Consider the following 25,586-nt stretch of genomic DNA (forward strand, 5'->3'; position numbering starts at 1 on the left):
CCTTTTAGAGGCCAGCGAAATTGGAAGAAGCTCCGAAGCCAGGCTTCCCCCCCCCAACCCAGGAACACACCAAGCTCATTTGTCACACATTTGGCTTGGAGACGTGACAAAGAAGCTATTACCACAACAACATTTCATCATCACAACAGAGGAGCCGGGAGTCGGAACGAGGGAACGCCAGGACTCGGGAGCGTGACCATGAGCACGTGTGATCAATCAGAGGACAACCGAGTCAAGAACCTGACTGAGTTTACGGGCTGTGGGGCTACAATACATGCAGACTTTACTGACTGACGGGGTGCGTGTCTGCACTTAATAACACTGTAAAATCATATGATCCACAAGGGGAAATTATGCATAGGATCTCTTCAAAGAGCATTTTATCATTTAATTTAGTTTTTTTTACACAATTCTTTACGTTTCACATGTATTTGTTTGAGGTTTTATTTATTTTCATTAATGATGTCTGTATAAAGGAACTATTTTTTTCTAATGTGAATTTTGATTTATTTCTATTTCCTCCCTTCCTATTTTCGAATTCATTTTTCCTTTCTTCCATCCTTCCTTCCCTTGTCACAATGTTTTTTTTCCTTCCTTCATACCTCACTTTCTTCCCAATGTTTATTTTATTTTTTTCTTTCCTCCTTTTCTTTTTGAACTTTCTTTCCAATGTTTAATTCCTTCCTTCCTTCCCTCCTTCCTCATCATTCCTTCCTTCACAATGTTTCCTTCCTTCAGTCCTTCATTCCTTCATTCTTTCCTTCCTCACTTTTTTCCCAATAATTATTTCCTTTCTTCCTTCCTTCACAAAATTTTAATTCTTTCTTTCTTTCTTTCTTTCTTTCTTTCTTTCTTTCTTTCTTTCTTTCTTTCTTTCTTTCTTTCTTTTTTCTTTCTTCCTTCCTTCCTTCCTTCCTTCCTTCCTTCCTTCCTTCCTTCTCTCTTGATTTGACTAATTCTTCCTTCCTTCCTTCCTCTCTCCCTCCCAATTTAGTTTCCTTCCTTTTATTTTCCAAAGTCTGTATTTGTTTTTCATTTGTTCTTATTTCCCAGTGCTTTTTTTTTTTAAAAAACTATTTTCACATTTCGAATGTATTTTACACTTTATTTATTTACACCTGTTTTTCTGCACACGGCTCATTTTCCACATACGATCCTCACAGCCGATTTCTGATCAGACCTGCATAATGACATGCAGGAAATCCGTAAACCTGTGCCTATTTACTTTCCGATACAAGGAGCGGGTTTATACGGCGAGGTGTTAATGAGGTGTTCTCGATCGCTTTGCTCTCGCTGATGATTTGATTAAAGCAGCCGCCTCCGTAAAGCAGGCACGAGTAATTGCTCGGCGTGCTAACGACGGCTTGATAAACACGCTCGTTCATCTCCAATTATCTCATTTGGTGCGATGTTTATTTCGGTGCGGAGTCAAAAATGCCGCTGGACGCTGTGTATTTGTATAATTATTTTTGAAATCATCTGGACCCTTCGGCGATCCAAGGCAGCGGTTTCGATTCGCGATCGCTCGACGCGACTTCATTGACGACGGACCGGCGATACCGTACGAGAAAATAAGTTTATTCGTTTATAACGTCGTCGTTGAAAACCGTCGGCTCTTTCGCTGTTAATGAACTGGGTCCTCTAATGAGCTCGAGAAGGAGAGCAGAGCAGCCACGTGCTAAAGAACCCAAGCACTAGTTAGAAGTCCCCATAGGACTTTCTTCAAGGTTCAGTGAGGACAGATTCACCAACTGGAGGTGGGGAGGGGAGGCTGTTATCTAGGACAGCTGTAAAGATGCAGCAAGAAAGAGTGGAGGAAAAAAAAAATAGGGGAAAAAAAAAAAAAGAGTTCTACGGGCGAGTAGAAATTAAACTTTTTGAAATTAAGAGATAAATGACCAGACGAGTCACGGAGGGCTTTGTAGAAAGTCTGGCGCGCGGCGAAATTGCTTTTGATGGTCGAAATACCCATTAAAAAGGTGATGGAAATTTTTTTTAAATATACGTCCAGTCGATTGGAATAACATGTTGAAGGCCTACGCTGACTGACCTACACTCAACCTTGATGTTTCTTTAAGCACCGCTGTTTTGAACAGCCTGGGAATTCTTTCTTTCTTCCTTGCATAAATTGAGCTAAACCGAGCGTCAAATTGGGCGAAGATGAAATTGGGCTCAAAATGAAGGTTAAATGGAATGTTGCAGTCGATTACGGAGCAGTTCTGTCACATAGCTAGCCGCCCACTTGATCTAATCGCCAAGATGGATTTTCCTAGCTGGGGAGTTTTGCTTCAAACTGACTTGTTTGAAACTTCAAGCCCAAATTCGAACCTTCAATGGGCGTGGCCTAAAGGTTTATAGTGAACGAATCTAACAAATCTGACTAGAATGGGTGGAGCGATCCTAAAGTAACAAAATTTTGATACTGGTGAAGTTATGACAAGAGAGTCAGCATTCTGTCATATATCTTGACATCGCTGTATTATCTGTACTTCCTGAGGTAATCTGTTTAAAAGCAGAAAAAGTCGATCGGTCAAAAAAGGGCGGGAATCTCCGTGAGTTATGTACAGGAAACGGAATTGAGTAGTTCATTTCTCCACTCTTCTAGGCCGAGTCGTTCGTTCCTTTGTCACGTGACTCCCACAATAGTGCATTACACAGGAAACAGAATTGAGTAGTTCATTTCATGAGTCCGCTGGTCCGAGTTGCACGATCTTTTGTCACGTGACTCTAATAGACACTATACAGTTTCTTTCATTTTGGATTTAAAATGACTCAAAAAAAGATTTGTTCATTTTGAACGAAATTCAAAGTACCAAGTTCACTAACGCTATATGATCTTCCAGTCACTAATTTGAATGCTGTTTGTGTGAAGGATTCAATTCAATTTTTGTTAATGAAATAATAATAGTTTTTTTAAATATAATTAGCAAAAAGTGAAATCCAGTCCATTCTATCATCATTGACCACTGGTACCGGTGTCTATGATAGAGGTCTTGAGAGAACTCCAACTGGCATATCCTCAATCTCAGCTACATCGCTCAAATCTATAAATAGTCTTGAATCTCAACTAGCGATGGGGTGGGGCCTGTTAAATGAACCCCGCCCACATTGACTTTTGTACATCCACACTATAGTTTATAATCGTTTTACAAAAGTTGCTCATCTACAATAAAATGTCTAAGAACGCTCAGGTCCCTGTACTGTGCATGATCTTAACTGAAAACATCGTCTCAGTGTGGACGAAAACCCAAAACAGAGAGAAAAATATCAGCATTTTCAAACAAAACCACATCGGTGTGTACATGGAGTCCTCGTTTCCTTTTATTATAGCCTTCATTCTTCTGGCAAGATGTTCCTCTAGATTTTGTGGAGATTTGTGAGATTTATTCATCCACAAAGGTGTTACCAAAGGTACTGATAGTAAGTGAGCTGAGGAGGCTTGAGGTGCCGTTCCAGTTCATCTCAATGGTGTTCAAAAGGGTTGAGGTCAAAGCTTTATAGAAGGAGATCCTCACACCATATAGGAAAATTTGCATATAATCCTGGATCTGGTCTCTCTGGAACAGGTTTAGGTCTCTTTGTTCAAGTGAAGGGAAAACGTCATGCTAGCATATCCTACACAATTTGATGCGTAGCACATTCAAAACAATTCGAGACATTCAATATCATATAGTGTTCATATGTTCATGCTAGATGTAAATTAAATCTTTTTTTCTTTCGTTATATTTGACTACGCCCCGAATCCTCCTGTTCCTAAAACTATTTTATTGTGTCCCACAGGATTGCAGTACCTAAGCCTGCCTCTAGTCTTAAACAGACACCGTTTAAATATCTTAAGCTTTATGTCAATCTTTCTAGAACCCAAATAAATAAATGAATAAACTTGTATTTGATACACGTTTTGATTTGCAATAAGATGCGAAAAATCTAGTTTTCCATGCAAACAGGAACTGCATGAGTCATAGCTTTAGGTGGGAACTTGTTGCCAGGACAAAGTGATTTTGTTCTGTACAATTTGTCCTCGAAGACATTTCGTTCCCGATGGAGATGAAATGCAGGCTGTGTGTGTGTGTGTGTGTGTGGGGGGGGGGTGTTTGTGCTGCTTTTTTTATTTTGTTTTTGGAATTTTAAAAACTTCTTATCGGAGTCAAAAGCAAGTTTACCTCCTTCAGGCAGCCCATGAAGTTGTTGCTAACTGGAGATCCGGGCAGGTCGGCCGTGCTAGGGCTTCCTCCGACATAGAAAAAATCGTCCGAGCCCAGCATGGTGTAGTCCTCCTGCGTGTATCCCGTGGTGGTAAGTATTCCATCCACGGATATCGTAACCTAGACAACAAAGCACAGGAAAAGGACACGCTATACTCTTGCAAGCTTTAGCGGCGCTTCGGATCGACCGCTCAGCAACTACTGGATTTTATTTGTTGTTTTTCCCCCTTGCTTGTTTGTTTTTATCCCATTTTTATGTCTTTTGAAGATTTCAAGCTTCGTAGTGTTTTTTTTTTTTAGGAAGTTCTTGAAAGTTTTTAGTAGCGTACAACCCGATTGCCCAATGTGCTGTTAGTTGGTGTTAGTGTTAGTATTCTAACTTTTATGCAACATAAAAGTTATTTTGCAGACACAAAAATGGTGTTAGTACATATGGTATCTGTGCTCTTTTTTTGTGTTGGATTAGTTTTGTATTTTATTGAAAAGAAACAACAACCAAAAAAAAAACATCACAGGGTTAAACACAAGCGATGTGAAAATACAACCACGGCCGGTTTCGGCTGCACGGAAAACAAAGCATTAAGCGTGAAAAAAAAGGCATGCTGAATTGCTTTTTAGCGCATGCTGGCGAAGGAAAAGCTCCGAAGCCGTACGCTTCATGCTGTGTAAAGGCAGAGCCCGGGTGAATGGTATGTAGCACAGGTGGTGTTTCAGGGTGGCATTGAAGAAACGCAGAGCAAAAAAAGCACCAGGATTGGTGGAGGAGCTGGGAAATGCATGCCATGCTGAGGTTCATGAGGGTCACAATTTGGCCAGGGTGCATCAGCCAGTAGATGGTCCTCCAGGTGAACCACTGCTTGATGCGAAAGGCTCAAGGTGATGGCCCTGGAAAGCACAGAACTGGACAAATTAAGGAAGGGAGGAAACGAACCGATGTAATCCGACAAAAAACAAACCGAATGGAGAGAACGTGGAAATGAAGTCGGGAAACAAAAGTAAGCGAAGAAGTACCAACCGCAAGTCCCCTTTATTTTTTGGGTTTATGACGTCTACAGTAAAAAAAAGAAAAAAAAAAAAAAAGGAAGAAAAGAAACACACGGCAAACCCAAACTAAGAAACAATTAGAATGATATCTACCGAACAATGTAGTTTGTTTACCATAGCGTGTCCAATGCCTGAATGCTTTGTGAAAAAGGGGGGAGAAAGCAAATTAAAACTGTGAACAGAACAACGACCGTTACTCAAAAAAGATATGATGACTACTACCAAGGTTAGTACACTCTCAGAGAACGTTCTGTTAGTAAAAATGACACATTCCATGGATGACGTTAGTTTCCCAAAGGGTGTTAGTATCAAAAAAACGAACAAAAAAAGAAAAAAAAGGGCAAACCGAGCTGGCGTTAAAACTGTCCTGATTCGGTCGCTACGTATGTACAGTGCGTGTGAAAAGTTTGGAAACGCTGAGTCTTTTATGGCTTTTCAGAGGCATAGGCTTGTACCCTTTGGTTCTAGGCAACAAACAAGGTCATGCAAGGGTATTAAAATTATCTACCGCTGAACAAATCTATACATGTCCTGATGTTTCACTTTATAAACTTTCTTTCAGCTTCACCAATTAGGGGTCGCCACAGCGGACCATCCGCATGTTTGATTTGGCACGTTTTTTACGTTGGATGCTCTTCCTAACGCAACCCTCCCCATTTATCTGGGATTGGTTGACTGACCGGGGATTGAACCCGGGCCACAGCGGTGAGAGCGCTGCATCCTAACCACTAGACCACCAGGGGATCTTGATGTTTCACTTTATACTCATTGAAAAATTTTCCTTTGTGGTGACTGGGCAGACAGACAGACAGACAGAGAGACAGACAGACAGACAGACAGACAGACAGACAGATAGTTCTACACGTGTCATACATTGAAGTCGGTTTAGGATTCCTTACATCCCATTGGGACAAGTCTCTAAAACAAACCCTTACGCTTCCACCACCATGTTTCACCATTGTGGGGGGTTAGTCAGTCTGCCAACATCTTCCCTCCTGATCTCTATGTACTAAAGTCCTAAGAGGCCATGCATTATAACATTTATTTTCCTTTCTTGTTCTCTCGTGATCACGGCATAACAAACATTGTTGCCTTGCAGTCAGTATTTAACATTCGTTTACACCGAATACACAGAAAAACCATCTAGAACGTTCTTGATGTAACATCATATATAATTACCATAACCATTCGTGGCAGCGGGTACGAGGGGAAAATCTCGCCTTTTCTCAAGTTATCACGACTCACTTTTTTTCCACAAATGGTTCTTATCCATGACGTTACTGTACATCTACAACATCTCTCGTGATATCTCTGTGTATTCGGAATAAGAGCGTGTTAAGTCATAAGTAGAAAACAGCTTGGGATCTTGGGATCTCGAGAAAATCAAGTCGTTATCATGAACAATCAGAAAAAACTATTAGAAGGCATGGCTTTTTAGGACTTAAGGTCTTAAATAGTCTTGAATATGTTCTTCTGTTACAGACATATAACATTTGGATTCTTGTGTGAAAGGAACGCCTTTCAAAAACCAATAAACACTCCGTTTCCATATTTTTTGACACCCACTGGTATAGTTGTATAGTCGATAGGTTACTAAATGTATATATATATATATATATATATATATATATATATATATATATATATATATATATATATATATATAGTGAGGAAAATAAGTATTTGAACACCCTGCTATTTTGAAAGTTCTCCCACTTAGAAATCATGGAGGGGTCTGAAATTGTCATCGTAGGTGCATGTCCACTGTGAGAGACATAATCTAAAAAAAAAATCCAGAAATCACAATGTATGATTTTTTAACTATTTATTTGTATGATACAGCTGCAAATAAATATTTGAACACCAGAGAAAGTCAGTGTTAATATTTGGTACAGGAGCCTTTGTTTGCAATTACAGAGTTCAAACGTTTCCTGTAGTTTTTCACCAGGTTTGCACACACTGCAGGAGGGATTTTGGCTCACTCCTCCACACAGATCTTCTCTAGATCAGTCAGGTTTCTGGCCTGTCGCTGAGAAACATGGAGTTTGAGCTCCCTCCAAAGATTCTCTATTGGGTTTATGTCTGGAGACTGGCTAGGCCACGCCAGAACCTTGATATGCTTCTTACAGAGCCACTCATTGGTTATCCTGGCTGTGTGCTTCGGGTCATTGTCATGTTGGAAGACCCAGCCTCGACCCATCTTCAATGCTCTAACTGAGGGAAGAAGGTTGTTCCCCAAAATCTCGCAATACGTGGCCCCAGTCATCCTCTCCTTAATACAGTGCAGTCGCCCTGTCCCATGTGCAGAAAAACACCCCCAAAGCATGATGCTATCACCCCCATGCTTCACATTAGGGATGGTGTTCTTGGGATGGTACTCATCATTCTTCTTCCTCCAAACATGTTTAGTGGAATTATGACCCAAAAGTTCTATTTTGGTCTCATCTGACCACATGACTTTCTCCCATGACTCCTCTGGATCATCCAAATGGTCATTGGCAAACTTAAGACGTGCCTGGACATGTGCTGGTTTAAGCAGGGGAACCTTCCGTGCCATGCATGATTTCAAACAATGACGTCTTAGTGTATTACCAACAGTAACCTTGGAAACGGTGGTCCCAGCTCTTTTCAGGTCATTGACCAGCTCCTTCCATGTAGTTTGGGCTGATTTCTTACCTTCCTTAGGATCATTGAGACCCCACGAGGTAAGATCTTGCATAAAGCCCCAGTCCGAGGGCGATTGACAGTCATTTTTAGCTTCTTCCATTTTCTAATGATTGCTCCAACAGTGGACCTTATTTCACTAAGCTGCTTGGCAATTTCCCCGTAGCCCTTTCCAGCTTTGTGGAGGTGTACAATTTTGTCTAGTGTCTTTGGACAACTCTTTGGTCTTGGCCATGTCAGTAGTTGGATTCTTACTGATTCCCCTTTGAGTCTGGTTCCTCTCAAGGTTTCTTCCTCATATCATCTAAGGGAGTTTTTCCTTGCCACTGTCGCCACGGCTGCTCATCAGGGACAAACGCACACCATTCACCTTCACTGTTGTTTTCTGTAAAGCTGCTTTGAGACAATGTCTGTTGTGAAAAGCGCTATACAAATAAACTTGACTTGACTTGACTGATTGTATGGGGTGGACAGGTGTCTTTATGCAGCTAACAACCTTAAACAGGTGCATCTAATTTAGGATAATAAATGTAGTGGAGGTGGACATTTTAAAGGCAGACAGGTCTTTGAGGGTCAGAATTCTAGCTGATAGACAGGTGTTCAAATACTTATTTGCAGCTGTATCATACAAATAAATAGTTTAAAAATCATATATTGTGATTTCTGGATTTTTTTTTTTAGATTATGTCTCTTACAGTGGACATGCACCTACGATGACAATTTCAGACCCCTCCATGATTTCTAAGTGGGAGAACTTGCAAAATAGCAGGGTGTTCAAATGCTTATTTTCCTTACTGTATGTATATATATATATTTATGGATCTATTGTACATAAGCGAGAAGGTCAGAAGCAGTTGGTCGACTGATGTGACTTATTTTTCTGACCAACTACTGATGGTTTTCGTAGCCTTGAAAACTGATTGCTCCTGTGCCGCCTTCTTCAGGTCTTTAGGTGATGAACTTTACACAATCAATGAGAGAAGCAAAGGAGATCCTTACATGGAAATGGGAGAAGAATGATCTATCTGTCTCCTGACTAGGCATGCATTCACACAGTGCATTCTATAGTTAGGATCTGCTCAATTCATCAGTTTTATCTTATTTGTTATTTTTAAATAAAGTCCTTCGCTATTTGAGCAAGGGCATACCCTGTCTAGACGCTGTCTGGCGCTTTCTTGTCTTGTGCAATTTTTAACACTCCTTAAAACAAATTACCCATCTGTAACTGTCTTCACCTTGATGTCAGAATCTCAGGAATTGTGGATAAAAAACAATGAAGAGGTTAAATTTGTTTTTCTCTATGAACTACAAACATATTCTATGATTCCAAGTAGAAACCTTAGTATGAACCTGAAGATAGCGAGATAATCTATTTAAAAAATAGATTCAAGGTTTCAAAACCCTTCAAGAGTCTAGACACACTCTGGATCAATCATTACAATACAAATTTAGAAAGTGTAGTTTCTGTAAAATAGTCTTTTTAGTTTGGCAGGGGGATAAAACCCTATAATAAGGGGGTCCCTTCATTGCATGGTTCCGTTAGGAACTTTTCGGCAACTACACCATGCAAAAAATATAAACAATTAAAGAAGTGAAATCTTAGGAGAAATCATCTTTTTGTAAGGTCCATTTATGGGAACTGAATGACAAACCATTCAATTAAAATCTAAAGTCTTCAGGATGATTTCAGAATGAAGAAATTAAACTTTAACTCAAAAACCCATCATGTGTTCTTTGGTTTGTTTCTCTATAAGCCATGGACATGGACATAAGTGCCCTAGTCTTGAATCTGAGTAAAGAATGTCTGGACATAGGACAAATCTGGAACAATGTCATTGGATTGTCTGTCTCTGGGAACTGAATAAAGAACCCTACAAGAACTGTACACTTCCACGTCAGAGAGGATTCCAAGTAGAACCCATTTAAAGAAGCCTGAACCATATTAAACCTTGTAATATTCTCTGCTAAATAGGCTGATTTTGAGTTGTAGTATTGATGAAGGCTCTTTTGTAGATGTTTTTCGAGCACCCAATTGAAAAGCTCTATAGCAGGCCACTTAAGATCCTCCACTTCAACCCATGTAAAACTATATCTTCATGGCGGTAGCTTTGTGAACAGAAACATAGTTATGCTAAAGCAGGTTTGGATCTCCTAGTTCTCCTAAGGGAAAAATTTCATCCCACCACATCCAAATATGTCCTATACAGTCGTGTGCCTCCAACTTGGTGGAAAGAGTTTTGAGAAGAACTTAATTTGGCTGGAAAAATCAGCTGCTCATTATAGTGTCATTTAATTGAGGTTCATTGTCCATTTTGTTTTTTTGGTTTTTTTTTGTCTGTTTTGTCCAATAATCTAATCACTTCCAACGTATCTGATGTTCATGAAGCTTAGCACTAGTTCTTCTAAAATGTGGACTGTCTGGAGTACCTAATGAGTTCTATATATCCATTTTCAGTTCTTTACACTAAATGTCAGTCCATGATCCATTAACTTCCTTTCAGTTCTTTGTGGAGCCAATAAAAATGTTTAAAGATCTATAAAACCCAAAGTGATTCCTTAATGGCATCACTCTGAAGAACCTTCCTTCCACCTTTGTTAATATTTGAAAAGTCTCCTAATTCATTCATTCTGATTGTTTGTAAGAGTCTACCAGATTTTTGGGGTTCTTGAGTGCTAGATGTGCTAACACACCACCCTCGCTTGTAAAGAACCCTTGAGGAATCAATATTTTGAGAGTCTCAATGGTCTGGATAAAAGCTCCTGATCTTGGGTCTAGAACCACTTATGGGTTCTTTGTCTTGTCTATTTATTAAAAAATTCCTGCAGAACCGTTTGATGCCACAGATAAGTATACAAAGTAGAACCTATCTACCCAAACTATCCTAAGGTTCCTTGAAGAAATCCCTGAAGGTATAAATGTACATGGTTTAACTATTATCTTCATCAGTTCCTGTGAAAAAAAGCTATTATGGCTTTTATGGAGAATCCTGGTAGTTTCTGGAATAACAAATAGGTTCACTCCTGAATTCCAGGTCTTTGGTTTGTCCTTCTGTATAAAATGCTACAACAAAGGGTCTCCATATCAGATATCAGAGAGGGTTCCAGATAGAACTCTTGAGGAAAAAACTTTAACAAACTTTTTAAGTTTTCTTGGGTTCTCGGGTGCTTGGCTGTAGTATGGCGTATCGTTGTACCTTAAAATAATAGTTTAGCATGCTAACAAAACCTAATTCTGCACAGAACCTAGCCTGTTCCTGAGGTATGTCCCTGCTCAAATTTGTTCACAGCTCTAATGTTGATCATTGTTTGAATTTAGACCTAAATGTACTTGCATGTTCAAAGAGATGATTTCGAGAAACGTAAACCCCCAGAAAAGTCAAAATTTCATCGGTCTGACCAGCTAGAACCCCCTGCACTGTTACCTGACGGAGATTCCGTGTAACTTTGACATCATGCCAATCATTGTCATTAAATTTTCCATTGACCGGCTCCACCAGGGCTTCAAAGGCCCCGGACCCCAAATTAATGACCAGCGAAACCGCCCCGTTTTTCAGCGCCAGGTTGACGTAGTCAGCCGATTTGCCCGTATGCAGCATTAAGCCGTTCCTCTGCAGGGTTTTGAACGAGAGTGTTATCTCGTCGCTGCTGCTCTGAATTGGGTTCTGCGACAGGTCGTAGCAGAAGTACTCGGAACCTTTGAAGGTCGCCACGAATTCTTCCTTTCCTGTAAAGGAGAACAGAGAACAAAGAGATGGTGGGTTACTAGAAAGCCATCATGGCTAAGGAAAAAATATGTTCGCTTCATTGCTGGTGTTCAAGAAAAGTATTTTTCAAGGAGGAATATCCCGGAACTAGCATGCTAGCTCAGAAAACCAGTGGTGCATAGCTCTAAAATAAAGCAGACTGTCTCTCAATTAAAACAGAATTTTAGATATAAAGTTAGAAAAACTGTTTCATAAATAGTTCAAACTCTCAGTCAGCAAGTGGCCCAGCAGAATTATTGCCCACTTCCCTCCATCCAATAGTAATCATTTCATTTTTATTGATCTTTCAGCCATGCTAACATAGAGCTCTCACTTATGAAGAACCACTGAGGAACCATTTTTTTTTAAAGAATCAAATTAATCAGATTGCAATACAATAATAAAAATCTTAACTAAAAGATTTATGTCAAGTCTAGAACCATGGATGGGTTCTTTAGTTTGTCTGGTTTGTGCCAAATGGTAGTTCAGTGTTTAAGATGTTTGACGTCTGATCAAAGGGTTAAGTTCAAATCCCAGCACTATTAAGATCCCACTCCTGGGCCCTTGAGCAAGGACCTTAACCCTCAACTGTTGTATACAATTAAAAAATTCCAGTCGCTCTACATAAAGGCATCTGCCAAATGCCATAAATGCCTAAATGCCATGCTTTGTCTACTTATTGAAATTGCATGCAGCCCCCTATAGAACGTACCTATACATATTTTCTTAAACAACCCAAAAACTACTTGAAACAACCTTGTTTCAAATCAGCTATTACCTTCAGCAGACCCTGCGAAGGGAGAAGGGAGATGGTTTTACTTGTCCAATATACACTACAAACCAGCCTCGTATATCTTTTCTCGTACATCTTTTCCTTGTATATCACCACTTGGGGTCAGTGTGCAGGGTCAGCCATGGACCTTGCACCCCTGGGCCTTGCTTCCTTGAGCCTTGTTTCCCTGGGCTTTACTCCCTTTACACCCGCACTACTGGTAGTGCTGGGGCTTGAAGCCCCAATCTTCCGATCAGTAACACAGAGCCTTAACCTTGGCAACTCTGAGCTACCATTTCTCCATAGAAAGTTTTTTAGAGAATCTAGGACTTCCTACTAGGTCTTTGTTTGTACAACAAAGTGTTTCCATATATCAATATCACCCATTCAGAAAGTTCATTTTTTCTAAATTTTCTGGCAAAATAATTTAACATTGCAGCATCACCGTAAACACCAATTATGTCAAATGTCTCTGTGGCAGATTTGCGCAGTTTCATGCAGAATTTCACGTTTGCTCTTTGTTCCAACTTGCTGTCCATGATGAGATCGCAGACATGGTAATGCACGTAGTCAGAATAGCACCATTTGTACAGTTTTTTTCTTTTGGCACACTGATTTATGAAGCTTAGTGCTCCATGTGACTTTGCGTGCAGCCTTGTGCTGCCATTTGTTGATTTGTTACAGAACTAGTCTGGAAATTTTTTATATATTTTTTTTTTTGCATTGGACTTGGAAACAGAAGAGCATGAGTTCAAGTCCCGGTACCGCCAAGCTACCACTGTTACGGCCCCCGAGCAAGTCCCTTTACCCTCAACTTCTCAAGTGCCATGATTGTAAATATAAACCATACAGTCCTACATATCAGAGGGGTCTCCAGGTTGAACCCATTAGCGTAGCCAGCAGTGCCTGACCTACCCTAAGAAGACCAGCTTTTTTCTCTGAGTGTATAATCCTTAGATTTACAGTAAGTACAATTTTAATCTATTAAGGATCAACGGGATCCTTTTTATCCCTTTACAGTTACGTTATCCACAATGGTGAAATCAACCCATTATGATATTGTATGAGGAAGTCCGGTGTGTCAGAGAAGTATGTGAGGGTGGTGCAGGACATGTATGAGGACAGTGTGACAGCAGTGAAGTGTGCAGTAGGAACAACACACTGGTTCAAGGTGGCGGTTGGACTGCATCAAGGATCGGCTCTGAGCCCTTTCTTGTTTGCAGTGGTGTTGGACAGGTTGACTGACGAGCTCAGACAGGAGTCTCAGTGGACTATGATGTTTGCGGATGTTATTGTGATTTGTGATGAGAGTAGAAAGCAGGTTGAGAAGAATCTGGAGAGGTGGAGGTACATGCTGGAGAGAAGGGGAATGAAAGTCAGTAGGAGTAGGACAGAGTACATGTGTGTGAATGAGATGGAGGGCAGTGGAGGGTCAAGTCAAGTTTATTTCTATAGCGCTTTTTACAACAGACATTGTTTCAAAGCAGCTTTACAGAAGGGTGCCTTTGAAGGGTGAAGAGGTGGAGAAGGTGGAGGAGTTCAGGCACCTGGGGTCAATAGTGGTTATTTTTCACGTCATCAAAAATTGAGCTTTTTGAAAACACTCACCAAAGTGGATAGATTTGAAAACTGCGTTTTCACATCGCAGTGTGGACTGTACATAAAAACGGAAGCTTTTGAAAAAATGATGATGAGTTTGTAGTCTTTGCCGTGACTTTGCAAAGAGCCGGAAAGCAAATAAACACTAGGCGGAAATGACGCAAAGCGTTTTTTGATTTGCGCATGTGAAGTAAACGGACATGGGCGTTATTAGACGTTTCAGTGCGGATGAGCAACTTTTAAAAAAAATGTTCAAAAAAGGAAACATGGACGAGGAGCGTTTTTAGACGAAAATGCCGTTTTCAAAATTATCCAGATCAATGCCTAATGCTATTTTGACTTTTCTCCTCAGAGCTGGAACAATTGAGAAGTCTGCTCGATTTTCTGACACTTTCTAAAGATCTATTCAAATACACATTATACATTACACAGACTTCAGCTCATCCCCAAATCCCTGTCAGCTTCTGCTGGGCTTTTTTTTTTTTTTTTATCCCTTTTCACTTTTTTTTCTTTTGAGTGAACCATTAGGAGCCGAACAGAGAACAGATAAATAAGGTTAACGCCAATTGACCTCCACACCAGCCATCGGTGTGATTGACGCGCCGCCTGGGCGTTCACAGGCTTGATGTCCGCAATGAATATCCACAAATCCCGAAGTCTCTGAATCCTGCAGGTATGTCTTACCTCCTCCTGTCAGTAATCATTATTAATAATCATGTTGGAACAGGTTCGGGTCTCCTAGTTGAAGTGAAGGAAAAATCTCCTGCTATCGAAACCAAAGACGTCGCTTACAATCGTGTGTTCATGTTGTGGAAACAATTTGGAGAAGAACCACAGCTAGAAGAGTCCGGTGTTCCAGTACTTTTAAACTTGCAAAGTAGGTGTCGCTAATGTAGTAAAGTGTGTAATAGCCGCATCATTTATAAACATCTGATAAGTTTATCTTCATATTTCAGGTTCCTGGTAAAGTTTCTGACCCTGAAATAAGCCCTGCCCCTTTCCCCCCCTTTAACAACTTTAACTTGTCATTTCAATGTAAAAAAAAATTAAATAAAAACACACTGTTTCTTTAAAACTGTTTCCATCCGAAGTAGGTTGGTGTGTGTGTGTGTGTGTGTGTGTGTGTGTGTGTGTGTGTGTGTGTGTGCGCGCAATAGTGTGTATAAATGCTAATTTTAACACAGACTATATCAAGTTGCCCCTCATTGCCTCCCTGTTGACTATTATTAATTTAGAGCTACACACACACACACACACACACACACACACACACACACACACACAAATACTACATCTCTGAACAATGCAGCTTGGCTGAAAGCTCATTCCATAAATAGGTAGAAAGCTACGCCGAGACGCCGCTACTTTTCCTTTTTCCTCGATTGCGAGCCTGTATTAGCGAACACCATGGCACAACACCAGCAGGCTAATCTCTCACTATAAAAGGCCAGAGATGTCAGTCATTTCTCGTTCCCACCCTCACCCCCCTCCCCGGAAACATTTCCAAGGTTAGCGCCTTGCGTCCGAGCTAAAATTACCTCAAAATGGCAACGGTACTGGAGCATAGCATTTCTCGATCGCTTCTGACATTAACACAGAATTATCTGATATATTAGCTGGTGTAAAAAAAAAAAAGAAAAAAAAAAAAAACCTCGGCACATGCATGAACTGAAGTCTTGACGTCTATAAAAGTTCATTATCTTCCGCCGAACGAAACCATATTTTTATCACGCCGATAGATACGCACGCGCCTGTATCGGCTAGCGGCCACGGCTGTGCAATTTCATTCCGAATGGTTGAGTCGAGGTTCTTTTTTCCGAGACACACAAATCGAGTGAGAAGAGCTCAGAGAGTGAAGGATGATAAGGACACGACATGATGGCTGACCTCGACCCAGCTAAAGTCCTCCAGGGTTCAAGACACAGAAATAAACAAATAAATTAGTGAATATTTGCGACGTAAACTGCATCTATTCATGAGAATGTTGAGGTAACGCCACACCTCCTTCATCGCTAATCTAGATTGTGACGCCTCTAGAACCCTTTTCTTGTTAATTCTACATCTAACACATATGTTCTTACAGGATATAGACAAGCTTCTATTGGGACACCTGACCTTTCCAGCCATGTGTGATTCCTCACCAAACTATTACTCAATCTCCAACCCATGTAAAGGCTACATAAATGGAGCTGGCTTTGCGTGCTTTGTGTTTGGGTCTCCAGTTCCAAGAAGGAACAATTTGCACTATATTGCCAAAAGTTTACGGACACCTGGTCATAAGTACAGTATTTGTGGTCGTGTTTTTGGAGCATCACATTCCACAATTAGTCCCAATTTGCTCTTACAATTCCCTCCACTCGTCTGGTAAGAGTCAAGTGAAGCCTGGGGTGCAGTCAGTGTTCACATTCATCCCAAAGGTGTTCAATAAGTTTGGGATCAAATCTCTATAGCAGGCCACTCAAAATCTTCCTCTCCAAACCATGGAAAGAATATCTTCACGGAGCTCGCCTTTGTGCTCAGGTGCATTGCCGTGCTGGAACGGGTTTGCCCTTCAAATGAGGTGCAAATGAATGCAAAACTGTATTATACATTTTAAAAGACGTCCTGTATAATTGTGTGCCTTCAGATTTGTGGAACCACATATCTTAGGAAAAGTCAGGCATCCCAATACTTTTGTCGATTTATGTGTATGTATATGTATGACATTCTAGCATTATGAGAAGTGAAGAACATGGAATATCTCTTCATCATGGCACCTGTTAGTGGGTGGAGATATTTATTAGGCAGCAAGTGAACATTTTGTCCTCGAAGTTGACAAGTTCGAAGCAGGAAAAATGGACGCAAGGATTTGAGCGAGTTTGAGACGGCTGGATGACAGGAAAAACTGCAGCTCTTGTGTAATGTTCCTGGTCTGCAGTGGTTAGTATCTATCAAAAGTGCTCCAAGGAAGCAACAGTGGTGAACTGGGGACAGGGTCGTGGGCGGACGAGGCTCGTTGATGCAGGTGGGGAGCGAAGGCTGGTCCGTGTGGTCCGAACCGACTTCGAACTCCTGTAGCTCAAACTGCTAAAGGAGTCCATGCTGTTAATGCTCGACTGTTTTAGCGGCAACACAATATTAGGAAAGATGGTCGTAATGTTATGCCTAGTGTGTGTGTTTGTGTGTGTGTGTTACCAGTACATGTATGTACAGGTAAGTTTACATAGATAAATTCTCCAGCAATGGTTCCTTCATATTAGTCATGTTCAGAGGAATGTAAGCACTGCTCAGCATAGCTGCTGTTTTACTTTACTCTGGAAAACACGGCGCGCACTTCATCATTGTGGCAGGGAACAAACATTCCGGCCATAATTACAGATATGATGGAGCACTTGTACAGAAGCCTGCAGCAGCCGTGCACTTTGCAAGAGTTCCGGCTCATTTTGATGTATTTTTCTTAATAAAAACTACCGTTTATCGACCTTACGTTCATTACGGCATCTTGAACTGAACGTGCTGATGCTAAACCTGCTTCGGTACCCCATTTTCGTGACATTTGCCGTCGATCGAATCGCGTCGTCCTCCAAGCTCCTTCAAGCTTTTTTATTTTTGCGAGAAAATCCGACTGCAGCAGGAGGAGTTCAGGAGGAGTTCAGAGTGACTCCACAAAGACACAAGCGTCTTTGAGCTCCGAGTTTTATACCTCCAAGACCTCCACCAAGGCGTACGAGTTAAAACATCTCTTTAAACATTCACATGGTTCTCCTTTTACCTCGCTCTATTTACCCCGGTGCCTCTTCACATGATTGGCACACCATTAAAGTGATAGTGAGGTGATGTCAAATCCCAAGTCCTGACTGAGACTCCGTTTACCCCGAGCGCTCGGTGCTTTTAAAACGCCCCGCATACGTGCAGTGCAGGAAGAATCCGGGTTTCAGGAACAGAACAGCTCGAGCTTTATAACTCGGTTATAGAGTCTATGCAGTGCTTATAACACTTTCTAAGACATAACAATACCTGAAATGCATAACGACTATGTCCTAATCCACCCCATATAACTTTCTTTTCGGCTTCTCCCGTTAGGGGTCGCCACAGCGGATCCTCCGCACGTTTGATTTGGCACATGTTTTACGCTGGATGCCCTTCCTAACGCAACCCTCCCCAATTTATCCGGGCTTGGGACCGGCACTAAGAGTGGCTGGGGATGGTTCCCTGATCGGGAATCGAACCCGGGTCGCAGCGGTGGGAGCGCTGCATCTTAACCACTAGACCACCAGGGGACCCTAATCCACCCCATATGACACCATAATAATACTTATACATTTATATACTAATAATTCAGGTTTTTTTTTTCTTTTCTCTTTTTATAGTTCAATCTGAACAAAAGTATTGGGACACCTCCAGCCAGATGTGGTTCCTCCCCAATCTGTTTCTACAACTGTGGTAGTGTGAAATGTTCCCTCTCACTGTACGACACAAATGATTCACAATTGTTCCTCGTCGCCGTCGATTGGAATTTGGATATACAGTGCTGTGAACAATTATTTATTTTTCACTTATTTGTGAATTTGCTGTGGCGTGCTGTGGCGTGACCAGGTGTCATGTTGAAGAACTGTCTAACGTGGCTGAATTAAAACAATTCTGCAAGAAAAGTGGGCTAAAAATGAGGTTTAGGGGCGATTACTTTTTCACATAGAGCCAAGCCGGTTTGGAGAGCTTTTTAAATTTTTTAAAAGTGCGTTTTGTATTTACTCTGGTTAACTTTGTGTAATATTACTATTCGCTTTGATCGTTTACAAATTGTTTAAGTGAATCATTTAGGAATCATTCAAGTGAATTATTTACTCTGAATCATTTGTGTGTGTCAAATATGCAGAAAAAAAAAGTTTAATCAAGAAGGGGGCACATTTCATATTTTATTATTAGTATTATTCTTATTATTCATTTCCCGCATAATGAGATCTCGCATCTAATGTTGTACTTAACCCTGATTTGTACAATTAATTCTAAAAAATATGTACAAATCAAGGATAAAGAAGGATATGTTTATTACATTACCTTCCTTTTTTTCCAATTGTGATGTACAGATCTGCCAAAAAACAAACAAACAAAAAAAAAAACGCATGTATGATATTTAATACTTTACCGTTCCTAGAACCTACAAATCCATTTGCCTGGTTTCCACCAAACCTCCGGTTTCCCCTCCAGGTGCAGAACCGCTTCCGCTTTATCATTCGATCCGAACGTGCACAAATTACACCAGAGACCTTTTTTTTTCCCTTCTCCAAGTGCTGAGTAAGAGAAAGTGGGCGAGACGGAGAACAGGCCGGATTGCTGTAATGTTGCTAAACGCTGCTCGCAGCTAATAAGGTAATAAGGTAAAGCGGCGTGCTGCGTGAAGCTGATACCTGCATCGTGCTCGCGCCGGCCATGTGCCGAATTAGTCACGCTGGGAAAAATACAGCGTGATCTTTCCCTGAGGATGGCTTCCTACGCCGACTGATTTCCACTCTAATAACTTCCAATATGGCACGATATCAAGGAGAAACGAGACATGGAGCAGGCCATGGGAAATCCAATGTGCCCCTTTTTTAGGATGTCTTGCTACTTTTCCGCTTTTTTTGTAGAATTAGCTTCAGTTCTTGGTTGTAATCATTCGAACAATGGACTCCAACAACCAAGCGGTGGGAGATTATGTATTTTAGACTGTGGAGGGCCATTAGGGCCAGAATCAACGACGTATGTTTTAATATAGTTTTGACCATGAATAATTATTCTGAATAGTCTATTCTTTTGGAGTTTTGACATTTGCCATTTTTGACTAGTGAGGAGAGTGTGTTGGGAAAATGAAGGGAGTAAAGTGAGAGCAGCAATTGAGAGGATGAAATATGGAAAGCCCAGTCCAGATGACATACCAATAAAAGCATGGAGAGATGGCAGTGGCGTTTTTAACCAGATTGTTCAACAAGATTTTGGTAAAAGGATGCCTGAGGAATGGAGAAGGAGTGTGCTGGTACCGATCTTTAAGAATAAGAGAGATGTGCAGACCTGCAGTAACTACAGGGGAATTAAGTTGATCAGTCACACCATGAAGTTATGGGAAAGAGTAGTGGAAGCCAGGCTGAGAGAAGAGGTGACCATCTGTAAGCAGCAGTATGGTTGCATGTCGAGGAAGAGCACCACAGACGCATTATTTGCTTTGAGGCTTGCAGCTGTTATAGTGTTTTTTATCATTTCTCTTATCTCGATAGCGTAATATAGTTTCATAAATAAGTGTCATTTCACTGGTTTCAAACAAAAAAAAAAAAAAAAACAAAGGCTTCACCACAAAATAAACTTTCTTTCTTTCGGCTTCTCCCGTTAGGGGTCGCCACAGCGGACCATCCGCATGTTTGATTTGGCACATGTTTTTACGCTGGATGCCCTTCCTAACGCAACCCTCCCCATTTATCCGGGCTTGGGACCGGCACTAAGAGTGGCTGGGGTTGGTTCCCTGACCAGGGATCGAACCCGGGCAGCAGCGGTGAGAGCGCCGCATCCTAACCACTAGACCACCAGGGGACCTGCTTTACCACAAAATAAACAATTATACATATTGTTTTTTTGTACAAAGTTGGTTAAGGCAAACTATTATTCGATTGGTATACAGCAGAGGATGCTGCATGTCACAATAATAGTTTTAATATTTCGATTTTAAACATCCTGACCGTTTGATGGAACCCGGATCAAGTGCGTTTTCATATCCATAGACGGGTCACGATGATTTCATTACCTCAATAAGCTTCCAAAGACCCGAACTAAATCCCCACCTTGTACACCAAATGCCACACTTTCTAGTCTACGCTTTAAAGCGGCCGTCTTTAATCTCGCAGCGCATACGTCTTCGCTTGACACGCGTTCGCTACGACTAGTGCCGAGCGCACGTTGTGAGTAATCAGCAGACAGTGCAAGCTCTCGCCCACAGCCAGCATCCTCAAAACACAGCGCGACTCAAAACCCCAGACATAAATCTACCATGACACTTCAATAGCACCAGAAAGAACGAGGGAAAAAACAAAAAAATAGCACCTAAAGAGGAAAAAAGAGCTGTACGGCTAACACTTTGTGACGAAAAAAGAAAAAAAATTGTGTATGAAATATTTATGTCTATACGAAATCATCAGGCGGATTTAATTAGAAAATCGGAACCGTTCTCTGATTAATCGATGCAGCGATTAGGAAATGGATATTCTTTCATTCTGGTCTTCTGGTCGAAAATGGAAAAGGTGATAAAGGAGCTCTCCAGGAGCAGGAGATGAAGAAATTATTTATTGATATAAAACGAAATTAATTATAAGCAGACTCTGGATTTCGCCAAGTCAGACCACGCTAGTTTTTTTTTTTTTTTTTTTTTTTTCTCCTCCTCTTTCTTCCACTCTGATACAAGCAAAACAATAATTGATGAAGGGCTACGTGCCCAGACAGATGGAGAGACTGAAATATTGTGCCTGTGTAGCACATTTGCATTTGAGCAAAAACATTCCCAACATTAGCTCTTATTATATACACAGTGTCAGTGTGTGAGTGTGTGAGTGGGTTACGAAATATTTTTTAGCTTGGATTTATTAAAGAAACACATTTTCTGTAAAGGCCAAACGTCACGTCCGTAGGCAGAGTCTTGCCACCTTAAAACAATGGATTGGACATGAGGTTCAGGAGATTGTAGTAGATTGCAAAAAGGTCAGGATTATGGAATCCCATCAGCCACTGCATCTCGTTGGACCACGTCATGTGTTTGTTCGATAATCAGCACCTGTTTGCTAATGTAAAATTCGCATTTCAAGTCACTCGTTGTCTCCCGTTTGTCTCACCACGTTGCTCCGGTTCAATTGTTGGGGCTTGCTCCCGTTGGTCCATGTTTTTGGACCTCCGTACGACCCCAAAGCATTCGCCCCTTTGAGGTTACCCCTACCGAATGAGTTCATCATGAGGGAAAAGCTTCTGCGGAAGTACCCTTAAGAGGAACCAGATATTAAAGAGGCTTTTACAGTACTTGTCACATATATATTACCCCAGCAATGTTAGGAAGCTGGAATCAGAGCACAGGATCAACCAAGATACAGCGCCCCTAGAGCACAGAGAGTAAAGTACCTTGCAAAAGGACCCCAGTTTGGCGATACCTGCGCTTGAACCCCAATCCTTCTGGTAAGTATCCCAGAGCTTTAACCACTGTGCCCCCACTTCCGCAAAAGGGAACCCCCTGACTCATCTGGGTGACACCGGATATCAATGTACTTACCCCCTTACAACTCTCATTCCATTCATAATTCCATCCAAAGCAAATCAAGGAGAAAAGCGAGGAATTTTAAAGGGACGTTCTTATTTATTCATGGAAAGTTTCAGTCCTGTATATCAAGACTAGCGTCTAGACACCCCTGTGAGGCACCACATACCGCCCCCTTGCATCACTCTTAGGTCTTTCCATTTACTCCAGCGCAAGGTTAATGTGCATGTTGAAATTCGGATGCGGTAATGAGGGGAGCAATGCCGGGACGCAGCCTGAGCTGTGCTATGGTGTAATGGCCAATCGGAGTGTGCAATTAAGGCTTGACCTCGAAGATCTTGTTGGAGCCGATAACCTCGTATAGGTATGACCTCGAGAAAGCGATGAGAGCATGCAACACAGTTGCAATGATTATATATTTTAAAAAAGTTTCCATATTGTGAATTTAGCCGATCATATACCGTATGAAGGGGGGCTTCTTTTTCTTTTTGTGCGGCTCACGTTGTTTTTTTCCTTAGAAGAATGTTAAACAAGATGCTCTGAACGCCGACGGGATCTCATCCGGGGAACAGACATATTAAATTTTCCTTTAATTTCTCTTTCATTTATGTGGTTTAAAAGCAAGGATCGTCTCTGAACGATGCTTTTGATGTCCACGCTCAGGTGCATTTGTAATCCCGCTTTCATATTCATCTCGGGCCTGTTCCCATTTCTTTTGTCCAATCGTGGAAAACATGCGAAAAACACAGTGCCCTTCACCATCAAGACTTTTTTTTTTTCGTTTTGCAGGTTAAAGGCTAAGGAACCTTCTTGAATCGAGGTCTTTCTGGGAATATTAATTTCCTGGAATGGGTAAAATGAGTATGCAACACACACACACACAATCACACACTCACACGGATTCTGCTTAAATGCTCAGGAGTACTCAAAATTCTCACACGAAAAATTTCAGGCATTATATGCAGTCCAAAAGATAATATCTGACTGTCTGATTAAATTTCTTCTCGGAGACCTGATACAGGTTACATTTTCTTACTTCCTATTCATGCCAAAGAACTATTAAGGTACGCTAACTAGCGCTCAACTAGCTTAACAGTTCAACTTAACTCGAAATCTCCTCACAGAGAAGCTTGTACTAGTTTTTGAGTTCTAAACTTTTTCTGGAAATGTTTAAATAATGTTATTTATTAGCCATCATTTACTTTGAAGGGGTTCTAAAATAAACATTTTCTCTTATAAATTTTTTTTTACATAAATATTTGTCCTGTTTTTTTTTTTTTATTAACATGTTTAGTTGGTTGGTTTGTGTTTGGTTTTTGTTTGGTGTTTGGTTTGTGTTTGATTTGTGTTTGGTTGGTTTGCTGGTGTTTGGTTGTTTGGTATTCGGCTGGCTGGTGTTTGTTTTGTGTTTGGTGTGTGTTTAATTAATTGGTTTTTCTTTTGTGTTGGGTTTGTGTTTGGTTGTTTTGTTTGTGTTTATTTGATTGGTTGGTTTGTGTTTGTTTAGTTGGTGTTTAGTTTGCATTTGGTTGGTTGTTTGATGTTTGACTTGTGTTTGGTTGTTTAGTAGGTGTAAGTTTGGATGGTGTTTGGTTTGTGTTTGGTTTGTGTTTGGGTGGTTGGTGGGTTGGTTAGTTAATGTTTTGGCTTGTGTTTGGTTGGTTGGTGTTTGGTTTGCGTTTGGTTGTTTGGTTTGTTAATGTTTGGTTTGCGTTTGGTTGAACGCTGACTGCACCCCAGGCCTCTTGACCTCACCTACATCAGTACCAGACCTGAATAATCTCACATAAATCTTCACAAGCAAAATCTAGTGGAACATCATCTCAGAAGAGTGAAGGTTATTAACAGCTAATGGGGAGTAAATTTGAAATGGGATGTTTAAAAAACAATATGATGTTAAATGGGAATCAGGTAACCATGTAGTCATGAAGCTGTGGTAGAAGACAGAACTTTAGTAGAACATATCATGGGAGAATGAAAGCTAAGACAGAAGTCTGGTTGTAATCCATCACACGGACATCTCACACACTAAGGTGGGATCCAGCCGAGGCTCCCTAAACACCGAATTAGCATTTACTCAGGCTCTTTTTTCAAATCCTCACTCATTTTCCTCACAGCATGTCACGAGCATGAAAAAAACGAGACACGAAATGAGTCCCAAGTCTTTAAAATAGGACGTGGGAAACAAGGCCTGGAGTGATCATCTTCTGCTGAATTCTGCATTCTGACTGGTTTTGGAGGTGTTGATTCATTTGCTCTGGCAGTAGCTCAGAGATTCATTTCTGGATCAGCAAGATTTTGTGGACACCTGACCGTCTAGTCTAGTCCACTTTGACAGTTATTATACCTTTTGTACTTCTGGGAAGATGTTCCATTAGATTTTGGACATTTAGGCTTTTCAGCCAATACCGATGTGGGTGAGTTGAGGAGGCTCCAACCCATGTATCTTCATGAAACTGGCTTTGTATCAAACAGGTTTGGGACTCCTAGTTCAAGTGGAGAAGAAATGTCATGCTAGCACTTCCAAAGACATCTACAAACATGTGCCTTCATCTTTGTGGGAACAGATTGGGGAGGAACCAAATATGGTTGAAATCTTTTAAGCCTGGTGAAGGAACACCTGTATGAAAACCTTTTAATGTAACCCTAAATGGATAAAAACAATGTTCAATGATGATGTAATAGCTGGCAAATTGCTGTGAAAAAGAAATGGATAAAAGATGTATTATTGGTAAATAATCCACAAGTCTGCTCTACTACACGATGTTCACCCAATCCTGCTGTGTTTCTGCTCAGATCTTCCTGCAGAAATCTATCCAATTCCACAGGCCGCGCAAATGAGAGGCATCAAATGATCGCAGCCTTTTATTCTCCCGTAATCACGAACCACGACGGAAAAAAAACCCGGAATGCTTAATATTCCTGGAGAGACGCCGACGCTCCCTGGGACACAAAGTCGAAAACACAGGAACATCAAAAGGCTAAAGACGTGACTAACCTTCTGCCTGTAACGAAGGTGGAGAAAGAAAAGCTTTGACGTCTGATCTCCTGAAAAGCATCTACATCACACAGCATGTTCGGTCTCACTCCTCCTGCTTCTCACCCCCTCTTTTATCACACACCATCTTCTGTCACGCTTCCATCACACACCAACTTTCATTTTGCTTCTCCTCCATCACACACCAACTTCCATCTCACTTCTCCTCCATCACACACCAGCTTCCATCTCGCTTCTCTTCCATCACACACCAACTTCCATCTCACTTCTCCTCCATCACCCACCATCTTCCATCTCACTTCTTTTTCATCACACACCA

At 41.1% G+C, this 25,586-nt stretch overlaps 1 protein-coding gene across 27 annotated transcripts in view; it reads right to left on the reverse strand.

The window, feature by feature from the left end:
* Positions 1-25,586, reverse strand: part of LOC310721075 (neurexin-1a-like) — a 331,556-nt gene that overhangs the window by 231,830 nt on the left and 74,140 nt on the right. For 16 of the 27 annotated variants that reach the window (XM_083532313.1, XM_083532303.1, XM_083532329.1 and 13 more), the window contains 3 exons: positions 11,336-11,637; positions 5,364-5,387; positions 4,164-4,325 (listed from right to left, as the gene is read on the reverse strand). In XM_083532313.1, coding sequence (XP_083388439.1) covers positions 4,164-4,325; positions 5,364-5,387; positions 11,336-11,637 — 488 coding nt within the window. The remainder of the gene's footprint in view (positions 1-4,163; positions 4,326-5,363; positions 5,388-11,335; positions 11,638-25,586) is intronic. The other 11 variants (XM_083532317.1, XM_083532316.1, XM_083532314.1 and 8 more) reach the window with 1 other exon arrangement.

This window comes from Silurus aristotelis, assembly GCF_946808225.1.
Source record: "Silurus aristotelis genome assembly, chromosome: 27".
In the NCBI taxonomy this organism is placed as follows: domain Eukaryota; kingdom Metazoa; phylum Chordata; class Actinopteri; order Siluriformes; family Siluridae; genus Silurus; species Silurus aristotelis.